This window comes from Cupressus sempervirens, chromosome 7 (genome assembly GCF_028749045.1).
Source record: "Cupressus sempervirens isolate cs-2001-9-10 chromosome 7, ASM2874904v1, whole genome shotgun sequence".
Taxonomy (NCBI): domain Eukaryota; kingdom Viridiplantae; phylum Streptophyta; class Pinopsida; order Cupressales; family Cupressaceae; genus Cupressus; species Cupressus sempervirens.
Genome location: NC_143124.1, coordinates 820,589,508 through 820,617,268, shown reverse-complemented (window position 1 = coordinate 820,617,268; position 27,761 = coordinate 820,589,508). Strand labels below are relative to the sequence as shown.

Here is a 27,761-nt window from a genome sequence, read left to right as displayed (position 1 = left end):
TGGGAGAAGAATATACCTTGGGTAGATGCAGAATACTTAATAAAATACCTTGGTTTCTTCTAATGAAACTAACAACACTTTTAGGAGATCCATACATGGGCGAACTTGGGACATAGGCTGTCATCCACTAAAGTTCCTACATACTCCATAAATAGATTATTATGTACATAATTATGCTTTTCTGTTTTTCGCTGAGTGATGTACATGCTTAAGCTATCCCTGAAGCATTCAGTACTTCTTGAAACATCTCAATCATCAACTCCCTGTCAACACGTTGGAAAAATATGTTGAGGTCTTCTCTCACTTCGTAAATCTTCCCAAAATCAAACAGGTACTTCAAACACCCCTTCTTCAATTGGGTTAGCTCATAATGCCAGGCTACTTCAAGCCTCTCCAGAACATTTTTAGAATCTATATCCTCCAAGAGGCTCTCCTCACATGCTTCTTTCAAGTCCCCAATATCAAACTTCTTAGAAGCCCTGAGCAAAGCTATCCTGTGCTCTCTAAATTCCTCATATTTGATGCCTCCATAAAGGTAGCTTAAGAGAGCTGTGCAAGCTTCTAGAGAAATATCTTCAATGTTAATTATTGATGATTCTTTACATTTAAAGTCTTCTGATAGCATCCTTTCAAATACAGTGGACCTTTCTGCTAGAATGGCCCGATGTGCTCTAACAGTACCATTAGCGGTGTTTATTGTAACATCAGCATGAAGCCCATCATTCAGCATACGAGAGAGGCATGCTAGTGTACCCTTTATTGCTTGACTTCGCATGATTCCTTCATTTGGCCATACAGAAGAAGGCTCACCCCCCTTCATTGCAAGGCATTAAATAAATCACATTTTGAGGATATTAGAGATGTACACTTGCAAGTATCTACATTAATATGAGAAATTGCAATTGTAGGAACTGAAAATTGTTACAATTCTTACATTAACTGAAGTAACTTTTAGATTTAGAAACTCTACATCAATGATAAACCTTCCATGAAAAGCAATCTCTACAGCCCACACATAATCCTCACTGCTTCGAAGTAACCTGTCATGAACTGCATCAACTGAATGAGCAGAAGGAAAATGAAAAGGAAAGGCATTAAACAGCAAACCTACTTTATCAACTTTTATATTTAAATAACAGGACAGTATTAACAGTTTTAAAACTTTGAAAAACCATTAATGATTTGCCTTTAACTTCTAGAATTGTTATGGAAGGTAACAGCATATTACCAGCTTTCAAACTAGATGAAGGCAAGAAGAAATTTATTATGCCCGATAATTTCAAGGTGTTAGAATGGATAACATCCATGATCTATTGATAAGTAGGACATGATTTCCACAGCTAGTCAAATTGTGATGTGAATATCAGGATTTAACTGTGTGATTTTGAGTCAAACTCGATGACCCATGTTTCATGAGTAGTGATTCAACATGAATCCATCTCTCATGAGAATAAATGGAACACTTAGCACTCATTGGATCTAGGTGATGCTCACAGGGGTGAAGCACCGGGACTTCCCGGGAGGTCACCCATCCCGGAAGGTTTTGCAAATGGGGTTGCAAGCTTTGGGTTTAACTATGGAGGAAACTCCGTAGTTAAGCGCGCTCAGGCTGGAGTAGTACTGGGATGGGTGACCTCCCGGGAAGTCCCGGTGCTTCACCCCTGTGAGCATCACCTAGATCCAATGAGTGCTAAGTGTTCCATTTATTCTCATGAGAGATGGATTCATGTTGAATCACTACTCATGAAACATGGGTCATCGAGTTTGACTCAAAATCACACAGTTAAATCCTGATATTCACATCACAATTTGACTAGCTGTGGAAATCATGTCCTACTTATCAATTGATGAGCTTAAGGGGCTTTCTAATGAATGGTTCATAAGGCACAACACTTGGTGAAGGTTTTGCAAATGGGGTTGCAAGCTTTGGGTTTAACTGTGGAGGAAACTCCGTAGTTAAGCGCGCTCAGGCTGGAGTAGTACTGGGATGGGTGACCTCCCGGGAAGTCCCGGTGCTTCACCCCTGTGAGCATCACCTAGATCCAATGAGTGCTAAGTGTTCCATTTATTCTCATGAGAGATGGATTCATGTTGAATCACTACTCATGAAACATGGGTCATCGAGTTTGACTCAAAATCACACAGTTAAATCCTGATATTCACATCACAATTTGACTAGCTGTGGAAATCATGTCCTACTTATCAATTGATGAGCTTAAGGGGCTTTCTAATGAATGGTTCATAAGGCACAACACTTGGTGAAGGTTTTGCAAATGGGGTTGCAAGCTTTGGGTTTAACTGTGGAGGAAACTCCGTAGTTAAGCGCGCTCAGGCTGGAGTAGTACTGGGATGGGTGACCTCCCGGGAAGTCCCGGTGCTTCACCCCTGTGAGCATCACCTAGATCCAATGAGTGCTAAGTGTTCCATTTATTCTCATGAGAGATGGATTCATGTTGAATCACTACTCATGAAACATGGGTCATCGAGTTTGACTCAAAATCACACAGTTAAATCCTGATATTCACATCACAATTTGACTAGCTGTGGAAATCATGTCCTACTTATCAATTGATGAGCTTAAGGGGCTTTCTAATGAATGGTTAATAAGGCACAACACTTGGTGAAGGTTTTGCAAATGGGGTTGCAAGCTTTGGGTTTAACTGTGGAGGAAACTCCGTAGTTAAGCGCGCTCAGGCTGGAGTAGTACTGGGATGGGTGACCTCCCGGGAAGTCCCGGTGCTTCACCCCTGTGAGCATCACCTAGATCCAATGAGTGCTAAGTGTTCCATTTATTCTCATGAGAGATGGATTCATGTTGAATCACTACTCATGAAACATGGGTCATCGAGTTTGACTCAAAATCACACAGTTAAATCCTGATATTCACATCACAATCCATGATCTAGTTTAACCTAACCATGACTATTGAGAAATGATCTTCAGCTACTCCACTCCACTAGTGCTACATTCCATTCATCTAAAAACATACACATATCACAATAACACACAAGTACAGACACGTGCACACATATGGAGAGATTTAGTTATTTCAAGAGAATCATCACATAACCATCACTTTCTTATTTGTGTAAAGATAAATAAGTAACTACTCTTATGGTTGCTGATTCACAGGAAAATTCCAACACTGAATTTCAGGCAGCTGAAAAATGCAAAGGGACAAATAACCTGCCTTAATTCCAAAATAATAGAAAATGTATAAATATAGACCAACCTTTTCTCCAAAGCTACCAAACAATTTTTCTGTGGAGCAATTTGATAGATATGTGCGTACTAAGAATCAATCATTCAATTCAATCTAACAAAACTGTAAGGTATGACAGAGACTGGGAATAGGAACTCCAAACCTATGACCTATAGAAAAAGCTGCAGCCCACAATCTTTGTGATGTATAGATTGCAGTTTTGAATTCAATTGTAGAAGTTTGAATCTTCTGCAAGCAAGCAGAATTTCCAATTTAATTCTTCAAGTTGACAAAGGAAAATCTCCATTTAACTGCTTTGACTTTGATCTTGAGCCAGCAAGGTATCTCAACTCCATCGAATGATGAGCTATTCGAATTTAAAAGGAAGATATCTCCTAAATGATTCCAAGTCACAGTCAAAGCCTAATGGCAACAACCCTTCCCCACTCACCCTGGTTGGATTGAATTAAATTTGGATGGCACAGCCAAATAAAACCACAGCATCATGAGCTCCACTTCCAGCAGCATTGTTTGTGAAACAAACGTGGCACGATCATTTTCCATGGCAGGGCCTAGATATGTGTCACCAACAATTCATCGTGGTCTACAACCCAGCCTATACCTTCCCCTAACCCACAATTATTTTTCTTGTTCTACATGCCCAAAAGAATGACTTCTTCATATCCACATTCATGTCACCAACACTCCACAATACCTCATCCCAAAACCTCAACCAACCCATCAAAACTTGGCACCCCGCTGCTGTAACACATCATAGTCCTTTTGATATTCCGAAACGACTACTTTGTCCCTCTCACCGACAAAAATATTTACCACAAATGCCCCATGTATTAAACCACCAATAAATAGATTTCGAGGATCCAAGCATATCAGACACTACAGGGTACAATTGATATACAACCCTTACTGTAAAATACTCCATTAATCTAAACACTCAAACATATATTTTGAGAATCCAAGCATATCAGACAAACACAGAACTCAGAACAATTAATCTAAAGTACAGGACAAACTTGGCGATCACAAGACATCTCAATAATTTCTCAAAACAATTTGGAGGAATTAGAGAAAGACAAATGGCATTTGCATTTCCATTACACCATGGTAAGGCACTAAAATTCCTCTTCATGTCAAACCTAATGCCTTCATTCTTTCCACCAACCACTTACATCATTCTCATAATACAGGCATCCTTTGTAAATTGAACTTTCTATTGTCCAAGGTCCAAACATTGGGAATGTCACTGCTATTTAGGAACAAAAGGATCAGAACCTTCTCTAGTTGTGTCTAAGATTTTAGAAATTCATTTATTCAGTTTTGGATTCTGAGTATTTCATGTAGAGGTTTTATATGATAATGGGATATGGTTGTTTGATCCTTATGGACTAACTAAAACTTCAACCTGTAAATCTGGCAGGGGGAGCTGTCATTTCTTTTTTTCTGGGATTAGTAGATTATCATCATATTGTTGCACTCTCAGTTATTTTCCTTGATGACAAAGACACAAATCTCTTGGTATTGGTATCAGCAGATTCTGTTACAGCCTACAGGCATTGTATTTTGTTCACATACTTTACTTGATTGCTATATTCACAGTGACACGTTTGAATATCCTTGGTATTGTTCATTTGGTATATTGGACATTGGTTACCTACAGGATACATGATACAGTTGGTGATATTTGATACTGTATGAACAGGTATATAGAATGTGGACAGGTCTACAGATTGGATACTCTGTGATAACATTAGACAGTGGACAAATTTATAGGATGAATATCATTGATATATTACATCCTTTTTATTTACATGGTTGATGTGTATTCTTTTTATTATTCTTTATCTTGTTACATATTAGATATTAATGTCTTACATGTCTTTGTCTCTTAACATCACTGCAAACAAGACGTACAAATTATTAATAGTCTTTGGTATACAAGGCTTGTATCTATCGAGTGACAAGGTGTCAAATGTCAATAGAACTTGTGTTACACAAAAATAATCACTTGATCGATGACAAATCTGTGAGTAATGGCATTTTAATCTTGGCATAATATGTGAAAACAGCTTATACCCATGGTATACACAAAAGACACTATGACATATATTCACATTGGCATATCATTGACATTCAGTATTGATGATAGTTGACAGTTGACAGTGGTTATCAATATATGTGACAGCGAACTTGGCAGCATTTGAATAACAAAGTATGACATAGTTAGTATGCTTGGCATGCTAGGCATGGTTTATCTCATTGGAGTGAAAATGGCATTCGAATTTGATTGGACCCAATGTTACTTGATGGTCATTCCTTTGACCTTGGCATTGATAATTATTTTGATACACTTCGTGTGGTCGACATCATTGTTTGGATGTTATGTTTTTGACCGACATAGATAATGTCATTATCATTATCACACTGAGTATCAATAGATAGCATCATTGGTGAAAGCTTCTACATTCGGGATCAAATTCATTTTACTTATTAAAAGGTATTATAGTCAAAGGTTTTGACAGACCATGACTTGGGCTTCAAAAATGGTAAAGGATTATTGTCTTTGCTTTGGTTTAAAGGCATTTTATTTGTTTTAGTTTCTCATAGTCTTGAACCCCTAGCTGATATGCTAGGGCACAGTGGTTTCATCTGCAAGGCATTCCAAATCAGTGGTCATTGGAAGAATAACAGGTCGTGATGAATTGTTTTCAGAATGACATGGTATTTGTTCTTCCGAATCTGGATTGCATAATTATCATGGTTGATTGGCTTAACAAATTCGGAAGTTAAATGCTTGACAGTTTTTGTTTTGGGATTTCAATGGGATCTTTTAGCAGTTATGGATAGTATAGCTAGAAACTCTGTTTTCCTGCTAACATAGCAGTTTCAGAAAGCAGTTGAAAAATAAAAATATTTAAAAAGGAGTTTTTGCACTTTTTAAAAAAGAGGAAAAACAGTCTCTGTAAGAGATTTCTCAGTTTTTGAAGAACATAATTTGTAAAAAGGGTTTTTATTGTATATTCTGAACAGAGATATTTGGAGTTATCTTGATACTGTGCTATGAATAGAGAGTCTGCTCATATTGTATATAACAGAATACAGTATACTGCCGCAAATGTATTATTGTTCCTGAATCTCAAGGATAATGAGATTATCAGGAAATGTTTCACATTGAAACAGTGATGATACCTCTGTTCATTTATATTCTGAAATATTGTGTTTTGATTGCCACTAAGGCATATTCTCTGATTCTATGAGAAATTCTGATTTTGCCAGTGAGGCATATTCATTCTTCAGTGAGAAAGTATTAGCCAGTGAAGCTCTGTAAATAGTGATTTGTTTAATTTAGCCAATGAGGCACTTTTCGAGTATTTTTTCATCCATATGAAATTTTTCGACTTGTGAAAAACAGTGTTATATCTCTTTTGTGAGCTTTGTTGATCTTTCATGATTGTTGTCATTTTATCTGTACATTTCATTTGATGATATATATGTATTATCTGAACTCTCATTTGCTGGTTAGAAAAGAGTAAATGGGGTTGCAAGCAGAGTGGGTTTAACCATAGTTGGCAGAATTGCAGTTTAATCTGCGATTTTCTAGTAATCACCGAGTTAAGGAGCTGGGCAATTTTTTCGCCAAACTAATCATGGATTTAAGTACTCGGCCAGAAGGAAAAAATCGCCAACTACTAGGCAAGTAATCAGCAAGTTTTTGATTAGAAACATGCCCACGCAATATAGAGCAAAAAAAATGTTTTTTTCTACACCAGTTTCATTTGTGTTCTAGAGGCTTGAGGTGTGGAGAGAAGAATGGTTCCAAGCTTAGTTACCAGATTTGTGCCCTATAGGCCGGACCCGTGCCTAGATTTGCATCCTTCTAAAAAAAAAATTTCTTTTTTTCGATTTTGTTTAAGTTTTTTTTGTTTTTTCAATTATTTTCTTATAATCATAATGGCTTCGATCCATAGATTCATACCAGAATCACAAATTCATACCATGAAATGATTTAGTTTTAGAATTATGTATACTTCTCTCATTTTTTAGTACAAATATATATATATATACACAAATCATAATTGGGGAAAAAAATTCACAAATCCACGGATCTGATTCAAATGCCCGAATCGGATTTATTTTACGAATCAGTAACTAAGGTTCCAAAGCATTCTTAGATGATTGCAAGCTATTTTAGGCAGATTTGAGTGGATTTGTAGAGAATTCCAACCAGTTTTAGAAAACAAATCTCTTTCCTGAGTAAGTTTGCTGAGATTGTTTTTATAGTTTTATAAAATGTTCTATTGTTTCCCTGATGCTTGTAAATGAATTCAAATCATTTGAAAGCATTTCAACTCTGTGTTTGAATCATTTGAAAGCCATTCAACTCTATGTTCAACAATTTTTTTTGAAGAATATGTAAGATTTTTTAAAAACAAACCCTAGTTGGTCGTTTAGTTTGTTTAGTTCACACTCATAGATCTAACTTCTAACTTCTAACTTTGTTTATTCAATTTTGGGGTAGCGATTAAGCATTTAGAAAGCTTAACAAGTTCATAGGAAGAGTGGCCATAGACTCCATGCCCATTTGGACATATAGGCACTCGGCCTAGAAATGCAAGAGATAAGGCATGGCAGTATGCCTAGGAAGCTCCAAATGATGTTGGGAAGGTTATATGCATTCCATGTGAAAAACTTATTTATGGAGGCATAAACCGCTTCAAGTACCACCTTGCAGGCATAAAAAAACATGATTCAACTCCTTGTCTCAAGGTAACCAATTAAGAAAAAAGAATCATTAATGCTTACTTGCAGCTGCTGAAGAGAAAAAATTGATTAGGAAGAGGGGCAAATTAGCTATGAGGGAAGCCATAGCTGAATCTCAAGAAGCTCCTATTGATATTCAAAAAGAAGCACTTGAGAACATAGTGGAATCTATTCATAGCCCATGGATCCGCAAATAAAGTGCCTCTTTTGTTGGTTCCGCTCCTTCTACATTACCTAGTTCTTCATCACCATCCGCATCACGGATGGGGAGTTATTTTGTGTCCAAGGACACAGTTGAATCACAACCATTACTACAGGGCACTGGATGGAACAAGGAGGTGCATGAGCAAACTAATATTGCAGCAGCTAAGTTTTGGATTTTCAACAACATTTCAATGTATGTGGCTGATAGTCCCTATTGGTTAAATTTGGTGAACACAATTTCAATATCAGGCAAAGGGTACAAGCCCCCTTCTCACAAGGATTTGAGTGGAAGGTTAGTATTTTACTATTTAGTAACTATAAATAATTGAAATCCACTTGAGTTCATTGTTATAATTTAAATCTTAATTAGTATTTCCTATTTTTTACTAACAGTTTATCACACCTAAATTTTGTAGGTTGCTTGACAATGCGGTTGATAGGAAAAGAGTATTGATAGAAGACCAAAAGAAAGAGTGGAAGAAATATGGCTGCACCATTTTACGTGGACAGATGGAAGAAGTAGAACCATTATTAATTTATTGGTTTCTTAAAAAGATGATGTGATGTTCTGAAAATCTGTCCATGCCTCCAATAGAGTGAAAAATGCACACACATTGGCTTTAATGTTGGAGAATGTTGTCGTGGAGGTGAGAGTAGAGAATGTGGTGCAAATCCTCACAGATAATGCAGCAGCATATGTGGAAGCGGGTAAATTTGTTTTTTTATGTTCAATATGAATCATGAGCGTAACGCAATGGTATTATTCAATTTAGATTTGGTGTAAATATGGAAAGTTTGTAACTAATTATTGTTTTTTTACTAATCTTTTAAGTAGAATCCTCCAAGAGAGGCATCCCACACTTTTTTGGTCACCTTGTGCAGCACATGTCCTTGACCTTCTTTTGGAGGACAAAGGAAAACTTGAATGGGTGAGTCCGATTGTGGAAGATGCAAAGCGAGTCACCAAATATATCTATAACCACCCATGGGTTCTTAGTTTGATGAGAAGGATCACTAAAGACAAAGATTTAGTGAGACCCACTATGACAAGGTTTGCAATGGTGTTCTTGACGTTGCAAAGTATTATCGACACAATATTGCCTCTGAAACAAATGTTTATGTGTGTTGATTGGGTTGCTTCACCATACTCAAAGAAGCCTGAAGGAGAGGTTGTGGCACGCATAGTCTTTGATAATAGGCTTTTTGAAAAGGCTACTGAGATTGTGGAGGTAACTTCTATTGTGAAGTTTTCACACCATCGCCTCAAAACTTTGGGGACCCCCTTTTTTCGATCGCCTTGGCAATAAATAATTTTTTGAAGTTGTCCAAAAAATTTCCGATTTTATAAAATTTTACGTCTTGGACACTTTTAAGCCAGGAGGGAGGAGGTTTAGGTTTGTTTTTTCACCCAATTTTAAGCTTGATTTTCCGTAACGAGTAATTTTATCTTTAGGCTGAACAAATTTCAAAGAACTATACTTGGCAGGATAGAATTACAAAATTTTGGGGACTTAGAAGATTTTATTTTGAAAATTGGATATAATTGAATAATCTTTAGCATTTTCAAAATAACTTTTTAGATTTATTTGTTTTAAAAAAAATTTAATTTTTGGTGAAAATTAATTTTGTGATAGTGAAATTGAATTGAAAAAAATCAATTTTGGATTCTAGAGAAATGATTTATTTTAGTTAAAAAAAAAATTAAATAGCATGGCAAAATCGATTTTGGATTAAATTGCAAAAATTGACATTAAATGGATTAAATTTGCCTTGAAGATTTTAAAGTCTTTAAAGAAATTTAAAATTGAAAAAATCAATTTTAGCTTGCCGAATCCAATTTTTAATGATATATTAATTACTAAATCGTCATTAAATGAAAACGTTTAGCATCTCCAAAGCTTTATTAATTTTATTTTTGCAATTTTGGTCTAACCAGCAATTTAATGATGCAAATCTCATTGTGGCAAAATTAATTTTTGGCTTATCATTTAATTGGGACCAAATTGTGCATTAATTAATGTTTTTTGTTTTTTTTCCTCTCCTAGGTGCAAATCGGCCAGCTAGGGAAGGCAAGTGAATTGGGTATAAGAAAGCTCTCCTTCCCCTTGTCTCCGCATTCTTCCATCTTCCTCTTCCATGCTTGGAGTAGCTCTTCCTCCTTGGACGATTTTTGGCAAAGGGCAGATTTGCATATGGGAGCAGCTCTTCTTCCTTAGCCTTTTTTTTATAGGGCAGTTCTTGGCGATTTTTATAAGGTAGATATGATTTTCCTTGCCTTGGATGATTCTTGATTGATGTCTGATTTCCATAGTGGAGCTGCAAATTTTGTGGAGCTACGAATTTTGTGGAGCTGTAATTTTTGTGGAGCAGCCGAAATTTGTGGAAGTCTGATTTTTTTGAGGCGCTGCAATTTTGCATCAAATCTAAGCAGTATTATTTGGCACAGGAAATAGGTGATTAAGGTCTGATTTTTTGGCACATGCATGGGCAATTTCAAGTGGGCAGAATTCTGATTTCTTCAGCTAAGGCATCAATATTTGCAAGGGGCTTGAAATTCTTAGGTCTGATCCGAAATTCAAAAGAAGACCCGGCCATTGATAAAGGTAAATTCAATTCATTTAGAGTTGAAAGTGGTGCTTAAGTGAATTTCGCTCTTTTGTTCTTGTCTAGTTTTGCTTCTCTTGGTTCTTCTTGCATTCATCATCCACCACTTCATCATCCCATCATAGGTTGAAGATTGGAGATTGATAAGTGTAGAATTCATGATAAAGCATTTGGCGAGGTAGAAATACGCTAGACCACCCTAGGTTGAAGTTGGGAGATATAAGTGTAGTCCATCCTGACGTAACGAAGGGGCAGAGATAAGTGGTAGTCCCACCCCTAAGTTGAAGATTGGAGATTATGTGTAGTGATAGGCCTTGGCAAGGCAGAAATAAGTGTAGAATCTATCGATAAAAAGAAGGTTGGAGATTGACAAGGGTAGTCCATATCACTTAGAACGAAGGGGCAAAAATAAGTGTTTAGGATGGTAGATGTTAGTGCAAGCAAGAACCCTAAGGGAACGAACACTAAAAAAGACAAAGAGAATATGATGCCCAAAACAACTTTCTTCTCAAAAATGAGGCAAATAACCGATACCAATGTCGGTACAGTAAATATGATACAGGTAAAGGACAGACTAAAGGAAGGACAATTCTCCATGGCAAAGATCTACAAAAGCAGAATTGGCTGCACGAAGGAAAGAAATGAGTCACCAGATCATCGAGGCTCACAGTGGCAGACTTCAAATCAGAATATGGCGATCTCATGGTGCTTCTTAGCCGGATCATGGGCCTAGCTCAAGGTATGCAATCCGAAAACTAGATATACTTCTTTATTGATGAAATTGCAAATGGAAGGGGCAAATTTGATTGGGCTACAATTCTAAGTGAAAATCTAGAATTACAACTTAGGGTAGTGCAAAACTAGAAGCAATTCCACATGGGGTCCTAGCCCTTCTAGTTGATTGCAAGCTGGCAAAGGTTGAAGTGCGAGCTTTGGTGAAGAATGAAATCGGGTGACGGGCGAATTTGATAAGATTAAGATTCAAGAAGCCCCACAATTTCAAGAAAGAGCGGATTAGTAGAAGAGATTTGAAAATATTTGAGGCTAGACAAGGCTTGGCTATTCCTGCATGCTAGCTTGGTTGAATTCGAATGGGAAGGTTGGAAGACCAGGAAGGCAAGGATAATGGGGGAGATTAAGTTTGATTTCAAGGTAGTGGCCAAGAGCAAGGCTCTCAAGTTGCAAAGAAGTTCGCATCCAGGGAAGCCACCGAGGATAAGGCAAGATTACCCCAAGTGCATGAAGACCTCATCCTTTCAAGTTCAGGACATCAAGTACAAGCAAGTTTGAGTGGTGATGAGAAAGTTTCTATGGACAAACTCAAGCATCCAAGGCTTCACCTTATCTCAAGGATTGAATATATTTATAAGATAAGGTTGATGAGGTGCCACTTTCATGTGCATGCAATCAAATCATGCAAGTGTCCTATGTTCTCATTGTTTGACAAATTATTGTAATTTTTTCATTGGCCCACAAAGTTGGTGCCCTCATGTAATTGGTTGAATAATGGTAACCCTAATTAGGGTTTGTAAGATATAATCTTGGCCCTTGATTTTGCCTCTTAATCTCAGCCATTCATTGTAATTTGGAGCCTCTATATAAGGCCATTTTGCTCTCATTTGTGAGGGAGTTATGTTGGAGAATTGTTGCCAAAATACTATCAAAATTGTTCTCTATCCATTGTTGTGGCTTGCATAGTGGATATACATGATCATTTTGGTGTATTGCATGGTTCTTCTCATCTCTCAAATTAAAAGTAAGATTTCATTTCATGTTGCTAGAGTAGAAGTAGATGGCTAATTGTATGGTGATATTAGTAGATGTTTGATAGGGATCTATAACTAGGCCACTAGCATCCTAGCGGCTTGTTGGGAAGCCTTGTGTGGTAAACTAGTTCTTTTTCTTTTGAATCATTGCATCTATGAGGGTGGAGCCGCTAGTAAACTTTCATTAGATTCGATCCCCGTCCATTTGCTAATCTTTCCATTCACAGGAGTAGGAGTAGACTAGCGAGTAGTTGACTAGTCGAGGTTTTGAAGAAGGTGGTTAAGAAAGTATAAGCCATTTGAACACTCACCCTCGATCACCATCAACATCATCTGGCACTCGTACCGAATCACCATTACCATCATCCCAAAATCCAAGTTGTCCTTGAAGGAATAACGTAAGCCCACCTACGTGATTACCAACAAATCACATCGATATACTAAGTTAGTATCCACAAGTGTAAGGAACACTGGAGTTATTCTCATGTCCCATGAGTATTAACTTTTCACGAGAGGAATTGTGTGTTTGATACTCTGTATTAGATATTCAATTGCTAATATGTAAGTGGTACAAAAACTATCATTAACTTCAAGAATCAAAACATTATTTTTTTACTTGATTCAAGTTTCATTATTAATTTGTAACTTACTATGTCAGTAATGTATTTTTCAAATGTCAATAGATGTTTGTGCCCCTAGTTAGAGTCTTGTTGTAATGACCCCCGTGACTTAGGAGAGAACAAATTTTTCCTTTATAATAATCATAAATGAATAACGATTGTAAAACTTCCTTGTTAATAATTATACTTTTAACTCCTATTTAATAATCAATAATTATGGAACAAAATAATTGAAGTCAACTTCCTTTTATCAATATAATTGTTATTACAAGCTATTATAAAAAATGCATAAGTAGTATTAAAAATAAATGAATACCATTCAATTAACATATATTATTAATAGCTATCACTAAAACTTAAAAAAGGTTAAATATATACCGATTAAAATATAATTAAGCACATATATGAGAAGTCACAACCAATCCATTTGGTCGTGACCCCTAAAACCCATGATATTTATGCAAGGAAGGACAGGTTATGAGGGCATCGGAAAAAAAAGAAGCCTCACATAGACGAGAGGAGGAGCAATTATTATGTGGTCTCAGGCCAGTGAAGAATCAATTGCATTAGGAGTCTTACTATTAAATTTGGAAACATCCAATTAGATACATTGTTTCAGTCTCAGTAAACCATGAACTGATAAGCGAGGAAAATGGATACCATTATTGACGGCAGTCTAGGAAAGAAAAGAATGAAGAGCTAGACGGCAATGTTTGGGCATTCGTAAGAAAGAAACCGGGGAGCACATCTAGGGAGTCTACAGCCAGCATACAAAGTAAACATGGATATGTTATTTGTATCATGACACAACTGGAAACAAAGGATGAATCCATAGACATGATTTTTAAGCTAGTGAATCGAATCTCCATGTCTTAGCGGTCACAAAGCTCCAACCAATGATCACCACTGAATTAGAAAATCTTAGCCACCGAATGGGAAAGAGTATCAACAAGAAGCATTGACTATGAAAAGAGAATAGCGCCTATGCAATTCTTATGGAAGACATAGTTCATATGAGAAATCGATGATAGTGGAATATACAATAAGCGGTTAAGGAGAACACAGTCAATTAACACACATATAAGGGAAAAAAATAATCCGATTCACTACTTCAATTCCACATTGGCATACAACTCGGCAAGATATACACCCGTTGCAGTGTAAAGACAATAAGAAGCAATATAAGACATTGATTCCAGGAATAGAGGTGGAATCTACATTTGAGTCACTATCATTTATCCCTCACATATCCATACAAAGAAAAAAAAAAGTGATCTGAAGAAGTCAAACAAAATCAATAAAAGAATAGTATATGAATACAATATGCAATTTCATATAGAGGTATGTGGTGACATAGATTCAAGACAATTAGTGTTGATGTTAAATATTATATGATATGTTCAACAATAATAGCATAAGAGAAGCATAGAGGTAGAGACTTGAGGAGGAAACAGTATAGAAATCTATCTAGGCAAATGGAAGGGAATATATAATATTGCAGAAGAAATGGAAGAGGCAACTACACAATACGATTAAGACTATTGGATGCAGTATAAAACATCACCAATGAAAAGAGACTAAGAAGACATATTAATAACAAACAATAAACATATAGCATTTATATGTATAATTTGGAAGGAAATTCAATAAAGGAATAACATTACTTGGTGGTAAACATGAAAGAGTCACATTATAACTGAAAATATACATATGTTGGGAGAACTGTGAAGGATGGTCATTTGCTCAGTATAAAGGGAAAAGTCATATATGTACATTCACCATTTTGTATTCATTACCAATCAATACATTACAATCTAAAATACATAACAACAAATTGTCACAAGGGAGTTCCATACCCTTATTAACTTTGCATATAACACTTAAACAATTAAGGGAGTAGAAAAGTTGATTAAATTTATATAGATTGGACCAATAATTTGGTTCTTGTATGCTATTAAGAGAATCTATGTTATGTTCTAAGGAATTTAGCAAAACGAAGTCCCCATTGCTGAAGTTACAATTCTATATTCTTAAGATATAATTGGGGACATTACACTTGCGCATATGTGATGGGCAACAATCCCCAATGGGATGTCTTTATGAGGCCTTGGATAAGGAAAGAGGCTGTTAGAAATTACTACCATGCAAATACTCAAATTTGACACCCCATTTAGGAAATAATTGATAGGAGGTGGAATAATATGCTCCACCAACCCATTCATACAGCAAGCTACTTCCTCAACCCCAAATCCAGGTACAATGATTCTCCTTCAGATTTTACTAAGACTTTATTTTACTTTATTTTTTAAGGTTTTGTACTAAGACTTGATTTCATTTTCTGTTTGTTTTAGGGCTGATGATTCCTATTCAGATCCTAATGGAGAAGTCATGGAGGGTCTCTCTAGATGCATTGAGAGGATGATATCCGATGAAATGGAGAGAGATCTCGTTGTGACCGAACAACATGTCTATGTGGAATCAAGGGGTAATTTGTTCTCTTCTACGCTAGCAAAGAGAGCAAGAGGCACTGAAGTCCCGAGTAAACCGTCAAAGTTTAAACTTAAAAACTTTTGCATATCTTTTTTCATTGCTTTATAACTTATTATATTTTGTGTTGCAGATGGTTGGTGGTCAACTTGGGGTGGAAATACCCCCAACTTTAAAAAAATTGCTCTTGGAGTCTTGTGCCAACCTTGTAGCACATCCCATTGTGCGCACAATTGGAGCTTATTTGAGTCCATCCACACAAAGAAAAGAAACAGATTGACTCAAAAAAGGCTCAATGACCTTGTTTATGTGCACGATAATCTTAAGTTGCACATAAAAAAGGCACAGAGTTTAGGAGTACTTGGTCCACTTGATCTAGATGAAATAGATCCTTATTCTAATTAGACGGCACAAGAGCCAAGTCCATTGTTTCCAGCAAAGGAGGATGCTGATTTGGAGAGGCAGACCATGGAGGGAGGTGCTAGAACAAATTTTCATTTCACAATGGATGACATTGAGGACGACAATGGTGAGGATTCAGACTTAGAGGAGACATTTCCAATGCCACACATAGGAGGAGACACATACACTTCCAGGACACTAAGCCAGTCAATAGGGATGTCGAGCGAGTAGGCACAGGCACAGACTTCAAAGTCACACAACTCACGCCCAATCTCAATACAAGGCATCTCTTCAAAGACTAGACCCCCTCTCTTTTCTACTAGCAGAGCTGGAAAGAGGAAGATGTGATTGTATTGATGTATTTACTATTTAGTATTTACTTCTAGACTTCTAGTTTGACAAAAACTATTTACTATTTTGCTTCCCGCCATCAACATTCCTCATGAGAATGCAATTTGTAAACACTATGCATGTATTTATATCTAAACTCTAGTTGTGTCTTTTGTGTTCTCTTTAATTAACTCATTAAATGCATCTTCTCATTGAAATTTACAAACAAAATGTACTTTTTTATTAAATTTTAGCGATTTTTTTAGGTTCCGGAGTTATTTTTAAAAATTGGCCAATTTTTTCCCAAATAAACTTTCCGAGTCTTGGCAAGTTGTTGGCTTTGGCAAATTTTCCATGTAATGGGCCCTTGTAATGAGCTCTGATACCACTGTAATGGGCATTAGATTTAAGCCACATAACATGAACATAAACAAAGAAATTCATGCAAACGAAAAATTGGACTACTGCTGAAATATTATTAATTCTCAAACTAATAAAATTAAATACATAGCAACTCGCTAATTACTCCAACATCATCAAGTACATAACAAACTGTTCAACTCACTAATTACATCCAATCGGCCTGTGGCTGGAAATGCATCCAAGCTGCCTATTAATGAGTTGATAGCAATGAATTCCAAAGGCCAAACCCCAAGAGAATGACGTCTAGAATGTCACAGGAGAGGATGAACGTCCTCTAATGCCAAGAAGAGAACTATACATCCAAGTTCCTATCAAATGCAATTCACCATCATCTGATGCGAAACAATGAAGCTCCCACCTCTATTTATACTTGCCCTACACCCTTCTAAAAGGAAAACAAATATTTATTAATTTCAAGTACTAGAAGTTTCCCCCCTTCCAATAATTAATGCACTCTCTAGAAACTCCTCCCTTGCAATACAATAATTAATTGTGCTTCTAGAAAATTAAATTACTACAGGCTTCCCCCTTTCCAATAATTAATGCACTGCCTAGAAGCTTCTCCTTGCCATACAATAATTAATTAAATTAATTAAATATAAAATCACCTTCTAATTTTTAATTTATTTAATGACTTTATAGGAAATTAATTTAATTTCCTCTTATGCTCCACTTAGCCTTTGGAGAACGTGAAGGCTAAGAACTCCAGTTAGTTGCTAAAAAGATGGGGACATTACAGTGTGCCCTCCTTGAAATTGCTTGTCCTCAAGCAATCCAGCAACACAATGAACTCCAACCTCCACCTGGATCCCAATTGAAGTAGTATTTAACATCCCTGTGGACATTAAACCAACTGCAAACGAGCATCATTAGGACCAACCACATTCCTGCAGCCTAGCACCCAAAACTTGTGCTGATGATGTAGAAGTTAGAATGTCCCAGAAGGTGGCTCCATAGAAGATCTATGAAACCTCTTCTTCCTAAATATTGCAACACAAAACTAAATCTTTGTAGATGGTGAAAACTGAGCCCAACTCCACTCAGGTGAGTGATCAACATTAACCTCAAACATCAGATTGTCATAAGACAATGTTGCATCCATGTTGTACATAGTACTATCCCAGAAGTGAACATTAACACTTTGTTGATCGATAGTATAATATGGCTCTGTCACTATATCACTCACCTCATTAGCAATAACAAGTGTACTATCATTAGAGCACACATCTACAACCACATACATACTGCTAAACTCCTCGTTGGATGGTTCAACTGACACAAAAGTGGCTGCTAATATGACAGTATCCTCGCATTCTCCTAATTCTACTATTGCTGCATCACCATCCACTGACTCATTTGAAACACCACCTCACCAACATCATAGCTAGGTGGCTCTATATGTGTCTCAATCCCATCTGAGGAATCAACTACCTCCTGCACTGGAGCAACATACAAATCATCAATATTGATCCCCATCTGTCTAGCCACAAGCTGCAACATCATATCCATTCACCTATTCTGCTCCTGTTGCATCATATCCATTCGCCTATTCTGCTCTTGTTGCATACACTACCCCTCCTCTAATGTATCCAGTAACCTGAACATTACATTTTTCTGATCTGAACCGATATACATTTTGTCAAACACTTTTTCCTCTATCCGGCTATCCCAAATTCCCTATAAGACCTCCACAGGATGGCAGGACTTATAGCTCTGATACCACTATAATGGGCACCCTGGAAATGTCCAAGAACTAAACCAATTGCATGAACATAACATGAACATAAACAAAAGAATTCATGCAAATGGAAAATTGGACTACTGCTGAACTATTATTAATTCTCAAACTAATAAAATTAAATACATAGCAACTCGCTAATTACTCCAGCATTATCAAGTACATAACAAACTGTTCAACTCACTAATTACATTCAATCGGCCTATGGCTAGAAATGCATCCAAGTTGCCTGTTAATGAGTTGATAATAATGAATTCCAAAGGCCAAACCCCAAGGGAATGACATCTAGAATGTCACAAGAGAGGATGAACGTTCTCTAATGCCAAGAACAGAACTATACATCCAAGTTCCTATCAAATGCAATTCACCATCATCCGATGCTAAACAATGGAGCTCCCACCTCTATTTATACTTTCCCTACACCCTTCTAGAAGGAAATCAAATATTAATTAATTGTAAGTACTAGAAGCTTCCCCCCTTCCAATAATTAATGCACTCTCTAGAAACTCCTCCTTGCAATACAATAATTAATTGTGCTTCTAGAAAATTATATTACTAGAGGCTTCCCCCTTTCCAATAATTAATGCACTGTCTAGAAGTTTCTCCTTGCAATACAATAATTAATTAAATATAAAGTCACCTTTTAATTTTTAATTTATTTAATGACTTTATAGGAAATTAATTTAATTTCCTCTTATGCTCCACTTAGCCTTTGGAGAACGTGAAGGCAAAGAACTCCACTTAGCTGCTAAAAAGATGGGGACATTACATTCCAACTATGGGTTTAAAGATGGAGGAAACCTTGTGGTTAAGCGCATAGTTGGAAAACTCGCCAAGCTCTAGAAAATAAATTCGAGGAGAACTCGGCCAATTTTCAGCAAAAACTCGGCAACTTAAAAAATTGCTTAAATTTTAATTAGAAATGCATTTTGTTGCAAAATTCAATGAGAAGATACATCAAATTAGTCAATAAACGAGAACACAAAACAAACAAGCTTAGTCTAGATATATTTAAACACAAAGTGGGTACAAAATCACATTCTCCTGAAGAAGATTCATGGCTGGAATCAAAATAGTTAATAATTTATGTAAAACTAAAAATAAATACATCACATTCCAATTACATCTTCCTCTTTTGAGTTCTAATAAAAACTAAAGGAGAGGTACTAGAGGGTCTAATCTGAGAAGTTTGAACTGGCCATGATTGCCTTCTTGCTTGGTATATCGAACTCAGTTTGTGGCTTGTCCTCAATCCTAGATATAGCTCTAACTCTAGCTTCTCCTGGCACTAGCAGTGACTACTCATTCAACCAATGTCAACCAGCATGAAACCAAATCCACGCCTTCCTCCATAGCCTGCCTCTTCAAATCATTGATGGCATCCTCTTCAAAAACTCCGCTCCAAACCCACTGCAAATGTGCTTCAAAAATGCCTCAAGTCTACTTCAAATCGATCGAAATCAATTTGCAAGTGTTTGGAAGACTTTTCCCCTCCTCTCAGCAAAATACAAGTGAAGAAATGAGAAATGAAACTGATTTGGGTTGTTTTTTGCCTTTAACTACTATTATAAAACTACAACCAAGTTTTTAACAAAAACTCAACAAGTTCTTGCCAAAACTTCTGCAAGTTTTGGGTGCCAATAAAAGTCATAGAAACTCGCCAAGCCAGAAAACTCGACCAGTTTTTGAAACTCGGAGAGTACTCTGCCAGTAATTCATTTAAACTATGTGTGAAATTAATCGTTTAATTCATGGATACATTCAAGCACTTTCATGATCTAGACTCAATAGTTTCTAGTCTTTAATCCTAACTAACTATGAGCTTTGTACCAGGAACCAAGTTTGAATCAAAAGAAAGGATAGTCACAAGGAAGTGAACAGAAGCATGCGGACGACACGTCCAAGCTCAAGGCCAAGGATAGCAATGAAAGAGGACTAGTCTAAAGCGATTGAATTCAAAGGACAACACTTCAAGGTTCAAGCTGAAGAAATTATTCAAAGATCAAACCTTCATCAAGCAAGGACATAAGGAAAAGTTTGAGGCCGAGAGCAAAAAGAATCTAAGGACAATGTTCCCATCAAGGGAGCGATCCTAATGATGATTGAGTCATACAAGGAAATGGATTGAGGAAAGTTTGATATGCCAAGGAAGATGTCAATGTGTTCAAGGGATTGCTCCAAAGATTACATCTGAAGATGAAGAAGACAAAGAGGAATTCCAAACGATGAAAGTGGAAATACGAAGGGCTCAAGCACTATAAAGTCCAGCCATTCAAGAGAAGGAATTCCAAGAACGATGAAGAATCCTAAGGATAAGGAGGTCAAATCAAGATGAAGATTACATGGAGAAGTTAGAGGTCATAGAATTACAACATAACAACCTTCATAGCATTGAAATGGAGAAACTTTGGGAAATTTTGCTTAAGTTCACTGTTTTTGCTACAAGGGAGAGGAAGAAATGAAATATATATCTTGGCTGATGACTAGGCAGCTTCCTTGTTTGTTATTGGCCCTCAAACCTTTGAATTTTCTCATTGGCTTATTTTGTGGTGCCTCACTTCTATTGGCTACTTTTGGTTTCCCTAATTAGGGTTTGTAATGGTTTAATCTAAGCCATTGATTTCAATTTAATCTTGGTCGTTCAATGTAATTGGGGCCCCCCTATATAATCCCCTACCCCTGTCATTTGTTTAAAGGGACTTGTTGGAGAAGTATTGCTAATAAAATACCAAATTTGTTATACTTTTCAATAGTGTCTTGCATGGTGAATCCATATTTCCCCACATAGCTTAGGATTTCATTTCATGTTGTTTACAATTAGTTTAATTGGATGAACGAATTGTGGATGTTTACTTGCTTGACTCAAATATAAACTAGGCCACTAAACTCTTGTTGATGGTAGGAGTGCTTTATGTGGTGAGCTAGTGAAAGTACTTAACTTCAATTGATATCCAATATTTAGTTTGCATCCATTGATGGAATTGATGAGGGTAGATATTGATTTGAAAACCATTTGAGTATAACCATAGAAACATGCACTAGGTGGGTGTAGTCGCCAATTGAGCTATGTCTAGTAGAGTTTGAGTCCATCTATGATTACTTGCATTCATAGTTAGAAATAGAAGTAGTTATAGAAGTTAAGTTTAAGTTAAGATGCACAAGTTGGAAAACCAAACTAGATTTTCATTGCACATTGTGGAGCTAAATCTATAGAAGTGCAAGCAGTTGATACCCGTTGAATGAAATAGTATAAGGTTTGATGATCCGGCAAATCAAATAATTTCCACTAAGCGAGTGTCCACAATAGAGAAAAACTTGAAGTCACCTCGTGATCTTAATTTGCAGGCTTAGCATAATAAGTGTCCCTATATCAAGAGAGAGTTGAGTATGTGATGTTTCACTTTGAAACATTGAGTGTTTGATTGTGCATGTTGTAGTGAACTAAAACTTACATCAACCATAAGGAAGGGTTCTACAATTTGGAGTACAACCAAAAGGGGGGCCTCTCAAATTAAGGAGGGGATTTTTGGATGATTAATAAATAAGAGTAACTATGCTCTTTGTTCTGATTCCTAGGACAACAATCCTCCGGTTGTTTCTTCTTTTCCCCAACTTTAGTCCCTGATTAAGAAATTCTTGCCGGTACAATTGTCAACAGCTATAGATTCGAGGTGCTCTACCACTATAGGGAGATCTGTGGTTTATCAGTGATGTGAGCTCCAAAGTAAGCCAAGAGGAGGATTTACTGAAGATCAGGACATGTTTGCCTCTATTCTCTCTAGTCACCCTTGTTCTATAATGAAGCCTGATATTCTATCTTGGAGCTATAACAATAAAGTTATTTATTTTGCCATAGTTGCAGGAAAGTGGGAACCATGCGTACGTGGAAGAAAATTTGTGATAAAGTCACCTACCATAAGTGGAACATGTCCATATGGCTTTTACTCCAAAACAAATACTTGAGTTGGGAGAGCATTAGAAAAGGAGGATTCCATGTGCCATCAATTTGAATTTTGTGACTATTGTAATAGAAGTGATGAATTGACTAATCATCTTTTTATCCAGAGGTCTTTCTCAATTGTGATTTGGATCCCTTGGTGGATTATTTGGAATAGATCAGGAATTCTTGCTTCCTCTCTTTGAGTTGTGGGATAATAAAGGTCATCCTCTAGTTACTAAGTCTTTCCTGGTGGCTTCTTGGATTGCAGGTCCTTCCTTTATTCTTTGGCAGATTTAGCTAGAATGAATCCGATCCATTTTTGAGGGAGTCAAAGTCTAGCTTTGCAACTTGGAATAAAATTAGAAGCACGCTCAAAGAAACTACTGAAGCCAAATTGTATGTTAAGGCACCTTATCCTTTTTGGATAGTCATGTTGCCAAACTTTTGGAGCGTGTTTCTTCTACAACTTTTTGTACTAGACAAGCCATAGAGAGCTTTCTTCACAGAAAGTGGTCCAAAAAATGGTCTACTCCTTACAATTTGTGAACATTAACAGAGATGGGTTGGCCCATCAAAATCCAGGCCCATCAGGAATTGGAAGAATTGGTCAATACTGCAATGACTATTCAATTCTTCTTCTCTACATATGTGGGGGTGAACCAATAAGTTGACGGAGGTCTGGGCACTTATAAAGGCCATATAAAAGGCAACTATGCTTGGATGGACGAAGATTGTGAGTAAAACTCTTTAATTTTGGTTTATTTTCTGAATAATGGGAATTTTGAAGATGCCTCATGGAGAAAAGCTCAGTAAAACTCTTTAATTTTGGTTTATTTTCTGAATAATGGGAATTTTGAAGATGCCTCATGGAGAAAAGCTCAAGTTGTCAGAAAATTCTCCTTGTTTCTTCTAATTTTAAGCTGATATCTTTTGTCCACAGCTCTTAGAGAATAGAACATGGTAGCAGATTTCGAAGGTAAATCGTCCTCTAAGGAGTCTACTAAGTGGAATATTGTTGATCGAAATGGGTTGGACCAGCACAAGATCCAACAAGTATTTCAAGTTATTCAAAATGATCAGTTGGATTAGTAGTTGGAGGTCGGGCAAGAATAATTATGGTACTGTTGGACATCTTTCTTGTCCAGTTATAGTGTATTGCAGGTATCCTCAGTGGGTTTCATATATATGGATTGCTTTTCTAGCCATTGTCATTTGCAAATCTACCCAATATGTATGTAACTAGATTTCTTGAATAGCAAAACATGCTTTGCCTAAGGCCACTTGAGAGAAATAAGCAATAGCAATTAATAACTCCCAAAATATGGCATGATTTCCCTTCAAAAAAATACAGCTTGTAAAGATGGATTTTAATAATTTGAACAAACTCAGAGTCTCCTTCACATTGTATGATGAGTACGACCCCAATGAATGGTACACAATGCTCAACATAACTTCCAAATGATATAAACAGCTTTTTTTCAACGACACAGAAGCATTTGTATTGCATTTCATATAAGTTAGAGCCCTTTGAAAAAGGTTCAACCACAAATGAAAAAACCTTAAACTGTTATCTTGCTCTTGAAATTGTTGAGCGCCATCTCTCTTTATCATTAAAAATTCAAATAGTTTAATAACAATTGATGTGTTGCCTTAAGGAATTGGGACAGATGCAATGCAAAATATACAAGCAGCCAAAGTATGGCCCCAAAATAACACCAAATCTGTCTTTTAATTACAATGAAAATATAATATACTAGAAATCCCTCTAAACTAACTTAAAATTAAATCATCAAACTCACTGGAAATATCAACCACAACTAAAAGCAGAAACCTGTAAACTTCCAGCATACCTCAATTGCAAATTGAGAGGGGTTTTGTCCTCCAAATTTTACTAAAAAAGTTTCCGTCCTCAAGTGTGGAGAAGAACAAAATGCTCAAGCTCTATAAAAGAAGGTTTTAATTATACACACACACACTGATTTATATATGCTGTGTACAGATGCCCAACCTGTAAAAGATGCCATACTGAGATACCCAGACTTGAACTAGTAACTTTATTAAATACAATATAGTTGTAAGCATGGCAAAAAAAATATTAATAGAAGGCACAAACATTTTGTAATGATCAATTCTCAGTCTGTCTGTGTGAATTATATTCTACTATGTGAATACAATTGGTATAGATTATGAAGTGACAACATAATAGTTGCCGTTAAAGATGTTATCAACTGGTATTAGAACATAGCTGGTTGAATACACCTCCCAGCAAATATCTGTGCCTCAGAAGTTTGCATATTATCAGCATTCTCCATCTCATGATCACTGATCTCATATTTCTAGTTCTCATGTTTCCCATGATAAGAGTATCTCAAACTTAGTGATTCTCCTACAAGGCTTTATGGAATTTAAATGGGTGCAGGTAAAGAGTGGGTTAAAGATAAAGAGGTCCTAGACTTCAATGGCATTATGAACAACCCCATAAGGCCAAAGGAGGAACTGAGACAAAGCTATAATCTTCCTTAAAAGAAACTAGATAAAACTGAAGAGTGGACTTAAAACAATGGAATAAGAAGCAAGGGTTCATCTGCAGATGTCCCAATGGCAATGTGGCAACTTGAAGAGTCCGTATGGAGCAAAACCCAACCTTTGGTACTCATGCAGAAATCTGGATTCACGAGACTGTCACAAGGTGGTCTAAGTATAATTAAAGACACAGTCTTTTCCATGGCAGAGGGAGATCTCTTACAAATTTTTCTACAGTTTATTTCTGCAAGTTTCATCAGTGATATGTGAAACTATTGAACTCTTCATTATGGTCCCTAATTTTGTATATTAAAAGTCTTTAGCATGCCTGCGGTTAGCTTGTTAGTTTGTTACCATCCAAAGCCCAATGGCCATTTAGTCATGTATAGACAGTTCAAAAAGGTCATTTGTATTGAAATTTAAAGTATCTCATAGCCTGGTAGGAAAAGAAACATTTCTACATCTTCCAGCACTCTATTTGTATGGGGCGGTGGCATTTTACAGTAAGGAATCTGCCAACTTCATTCTACCAATTAAAAATAGTATCTTTTTCTATATTCATTTTATATTTTTAAATTTGCCCGGATTTTCCAAGTTTTTGCCAACCATTCACCACGTAAACATTTCAATTTAACCAAGACATTATGTGGTAAGAAATATGTTGCTTTCGTAACTTTTCCAATAGAACAACAGGGCTGAGTGTGCCTTAATCTTTTGTTCATACAATATAACAATGAAGCTGACTGTGTCTTAATATTTTGTTATTTTGTTCATACAAAATTACAATCTAGTCCTAACAATCGGTGTGCAACAGAACATTTTCACCATACGAACTTGAACCCACAACTATATCAAGCCAAAATTACAAAAGCTAAACTCCTATTCTTATTTTATTTTCAATTTATCACTTTCTTTGACCAACAGAAAGATTCTAATCTCACAATACCAGCTTTCCGGTTTATCTTGTTATAAGCATGCCCCAATTTTCGGATTGATGTAGTTTTCACTTTTCACATTAGCATTTGACTTGGTACAAGGGATTTCTCACCATTTATGATGTTTCAGGGTTAAAAGTTGCAACCCAAAATGTCAGGAATATTGAAACTTCGACACGGATATTCCCAAAATCCTTCTATGCACAGACACAGATAACAAAAAGTTTTCTCCTGCCAACTGTAAAGATAGTACTCCAGTGCCAACTATCTTATTTAATCTGTTATATGGCTATGTATACTCACCCAGAGATGTCAAGGGGCGTCTACTGGCTGCAACGTTATATATTCGAAGCATGAATGTGGCAATTGGGGGCTGCTCCTTTGAATGTCGGCTAGGTTCTGGAAACAACCGAACGTACACACAACGGCTCTTCTCCACAGACAGATGCCTGGATTAGCAAATTATTTATGAAAAGATATTGAGGAACTTTAGTAAACCACAAATTACTCATTATCCTAAATTCTCTTGCAACAAAAATAAGTGGAAGTGGATTCTACCATAAAGTGATCCCACAACATCCAGACACCAAAACCCTAACCTGCCAGAAAGGCTGTGAGTAGGGTGATTCATTGGCTCAAGCTTCTAACCACAGAGGCAAACGTATTACCCCAACTACAAGTCTAAATATATGTGCAATGATGGTGACGACCCAGGATCAAATTTGGGTGATTGCATTGATAGATACTAAGAACTCCTCGCCAAACAGAGACACTCATAAGACACAACTTAGGTTCAAATCGTTCTCGCAGTAATAAGGTGAGATATATCATGAGTTTGTGGTAGCAGAGTGTACAAAAGGTGCAAATGAATCAACAATACAGAGGATGGAGGTGGTTTGACAATACAAAAAGTTATGGGTACCCGGGATACATGGATGGACATTGCCGAATTTAGATAAGATAAAAAATTAAATGAAAAACTACCCTCGTTCCCGTAGAGAATTTTATATGCCGAAGTGACCTAGTATGACCTTCAGAACGACCGTTGAAAAGACCAAAGTCTAATCAAACTGTGACCCAATTTAATAGACAGCCCACAACCTCAACTAAAATTCACGCTCCAAAATAAAACCAAACAATAGATACCACTCACCAATTCCAGAGGCCCATCTTGAAGGGTTCGGACCTCCTGTACGAAGATGAAACCAAGTTCTCAATTCTCCACTGAGCAACCCGTGCAACTGTTTCAACCTTTGACTCGTTCATTATAACGCAACCCAAACTTAGATGCTGAGTTTCTAACACTAAATTTGGAGAAACCGAACTGAGAAATGTCTATCGAAACTTTTGTTGAAAAGATAAAGAAGCTCAGGGACCATAATATTTATCTTAAATGAAATGAAAGCTTTTGATAATGTCGCAGTTTACAAGATCTAAGGATAGAAAAAATTTTGTTTTGTATATTATAATTCTTGACAGGTGTCGTCCCAGATAAGTCATATTGATAGTTATTTCTTTTGTAATCTAAAATTTTCTGCCATGAATCTTAGTTAAAAATGCTTCTGTTTCGACCAGTCCCTCCTCCAGAATGATGCATAAGGTCCCAGGCTCCTACATATCCATCTAGCTTCTGTATATTTAAATCTAGATATCTCTGGAAGCCTGACACTCCATGAGCTCAGTGCCATTCCCATTTTACTGAATGATGTGCACGAAACAAGGGCATCATGTTTTATGGAAGTAGATTCCCTGCAATACGAAAGATACGTGTGAAATGGAAAAAGGGCTTTGCTGTTCTCGTGTCATTT

At 36.6% G+C, this 27,761-nt stretch overlaps 1 protein-coding gene across 3 annotated transcripts; it reads right to left on the bottom strand.

Annotated features, from left to right (window-relative positions):
* LOC149549917 (BTB/POZ domain-containing protein At1g21780-like) lies at positions 1–27,761 on the bottom strand. 3 transcript variants are annotated; one of them, XM_089793137.1, is made up of 4 exons: positions 27,107–27,761; positions 26,257–26,402; positions 935–1,050; positions 1–814 (listed from the first exon to the last, which is right to left on the bottom strand). In XM_089793137.1, the coding sequence occupies exons 1-4, from the start codon at positions 27,217–27,219 to the stop codon at positions 209–211; spliced, it is 981 nt and encodes a 326-aa protein (XP_089649263.1). In that variant the 5' UTR covers positions 27,220–27,761; the 3' UTR covers positions 1–208. The 3 variants fall into 3 exon arrangements, with proteins under 3 accessions (XP_089649263.1, XP_089649264.1, XP_089649265.1); XM_089793138.1 differs by lacking the exon at positions 27,107–27,761 and adding an exon at positions 26,512–27,008 and having other exon boundaries at positions 26,257–26,383; XM_089793139.1 differs by lacking the exon at positions 26,257–26,402 and having other exon boundaries at positions 935–1,040; positions 27,107–27,742.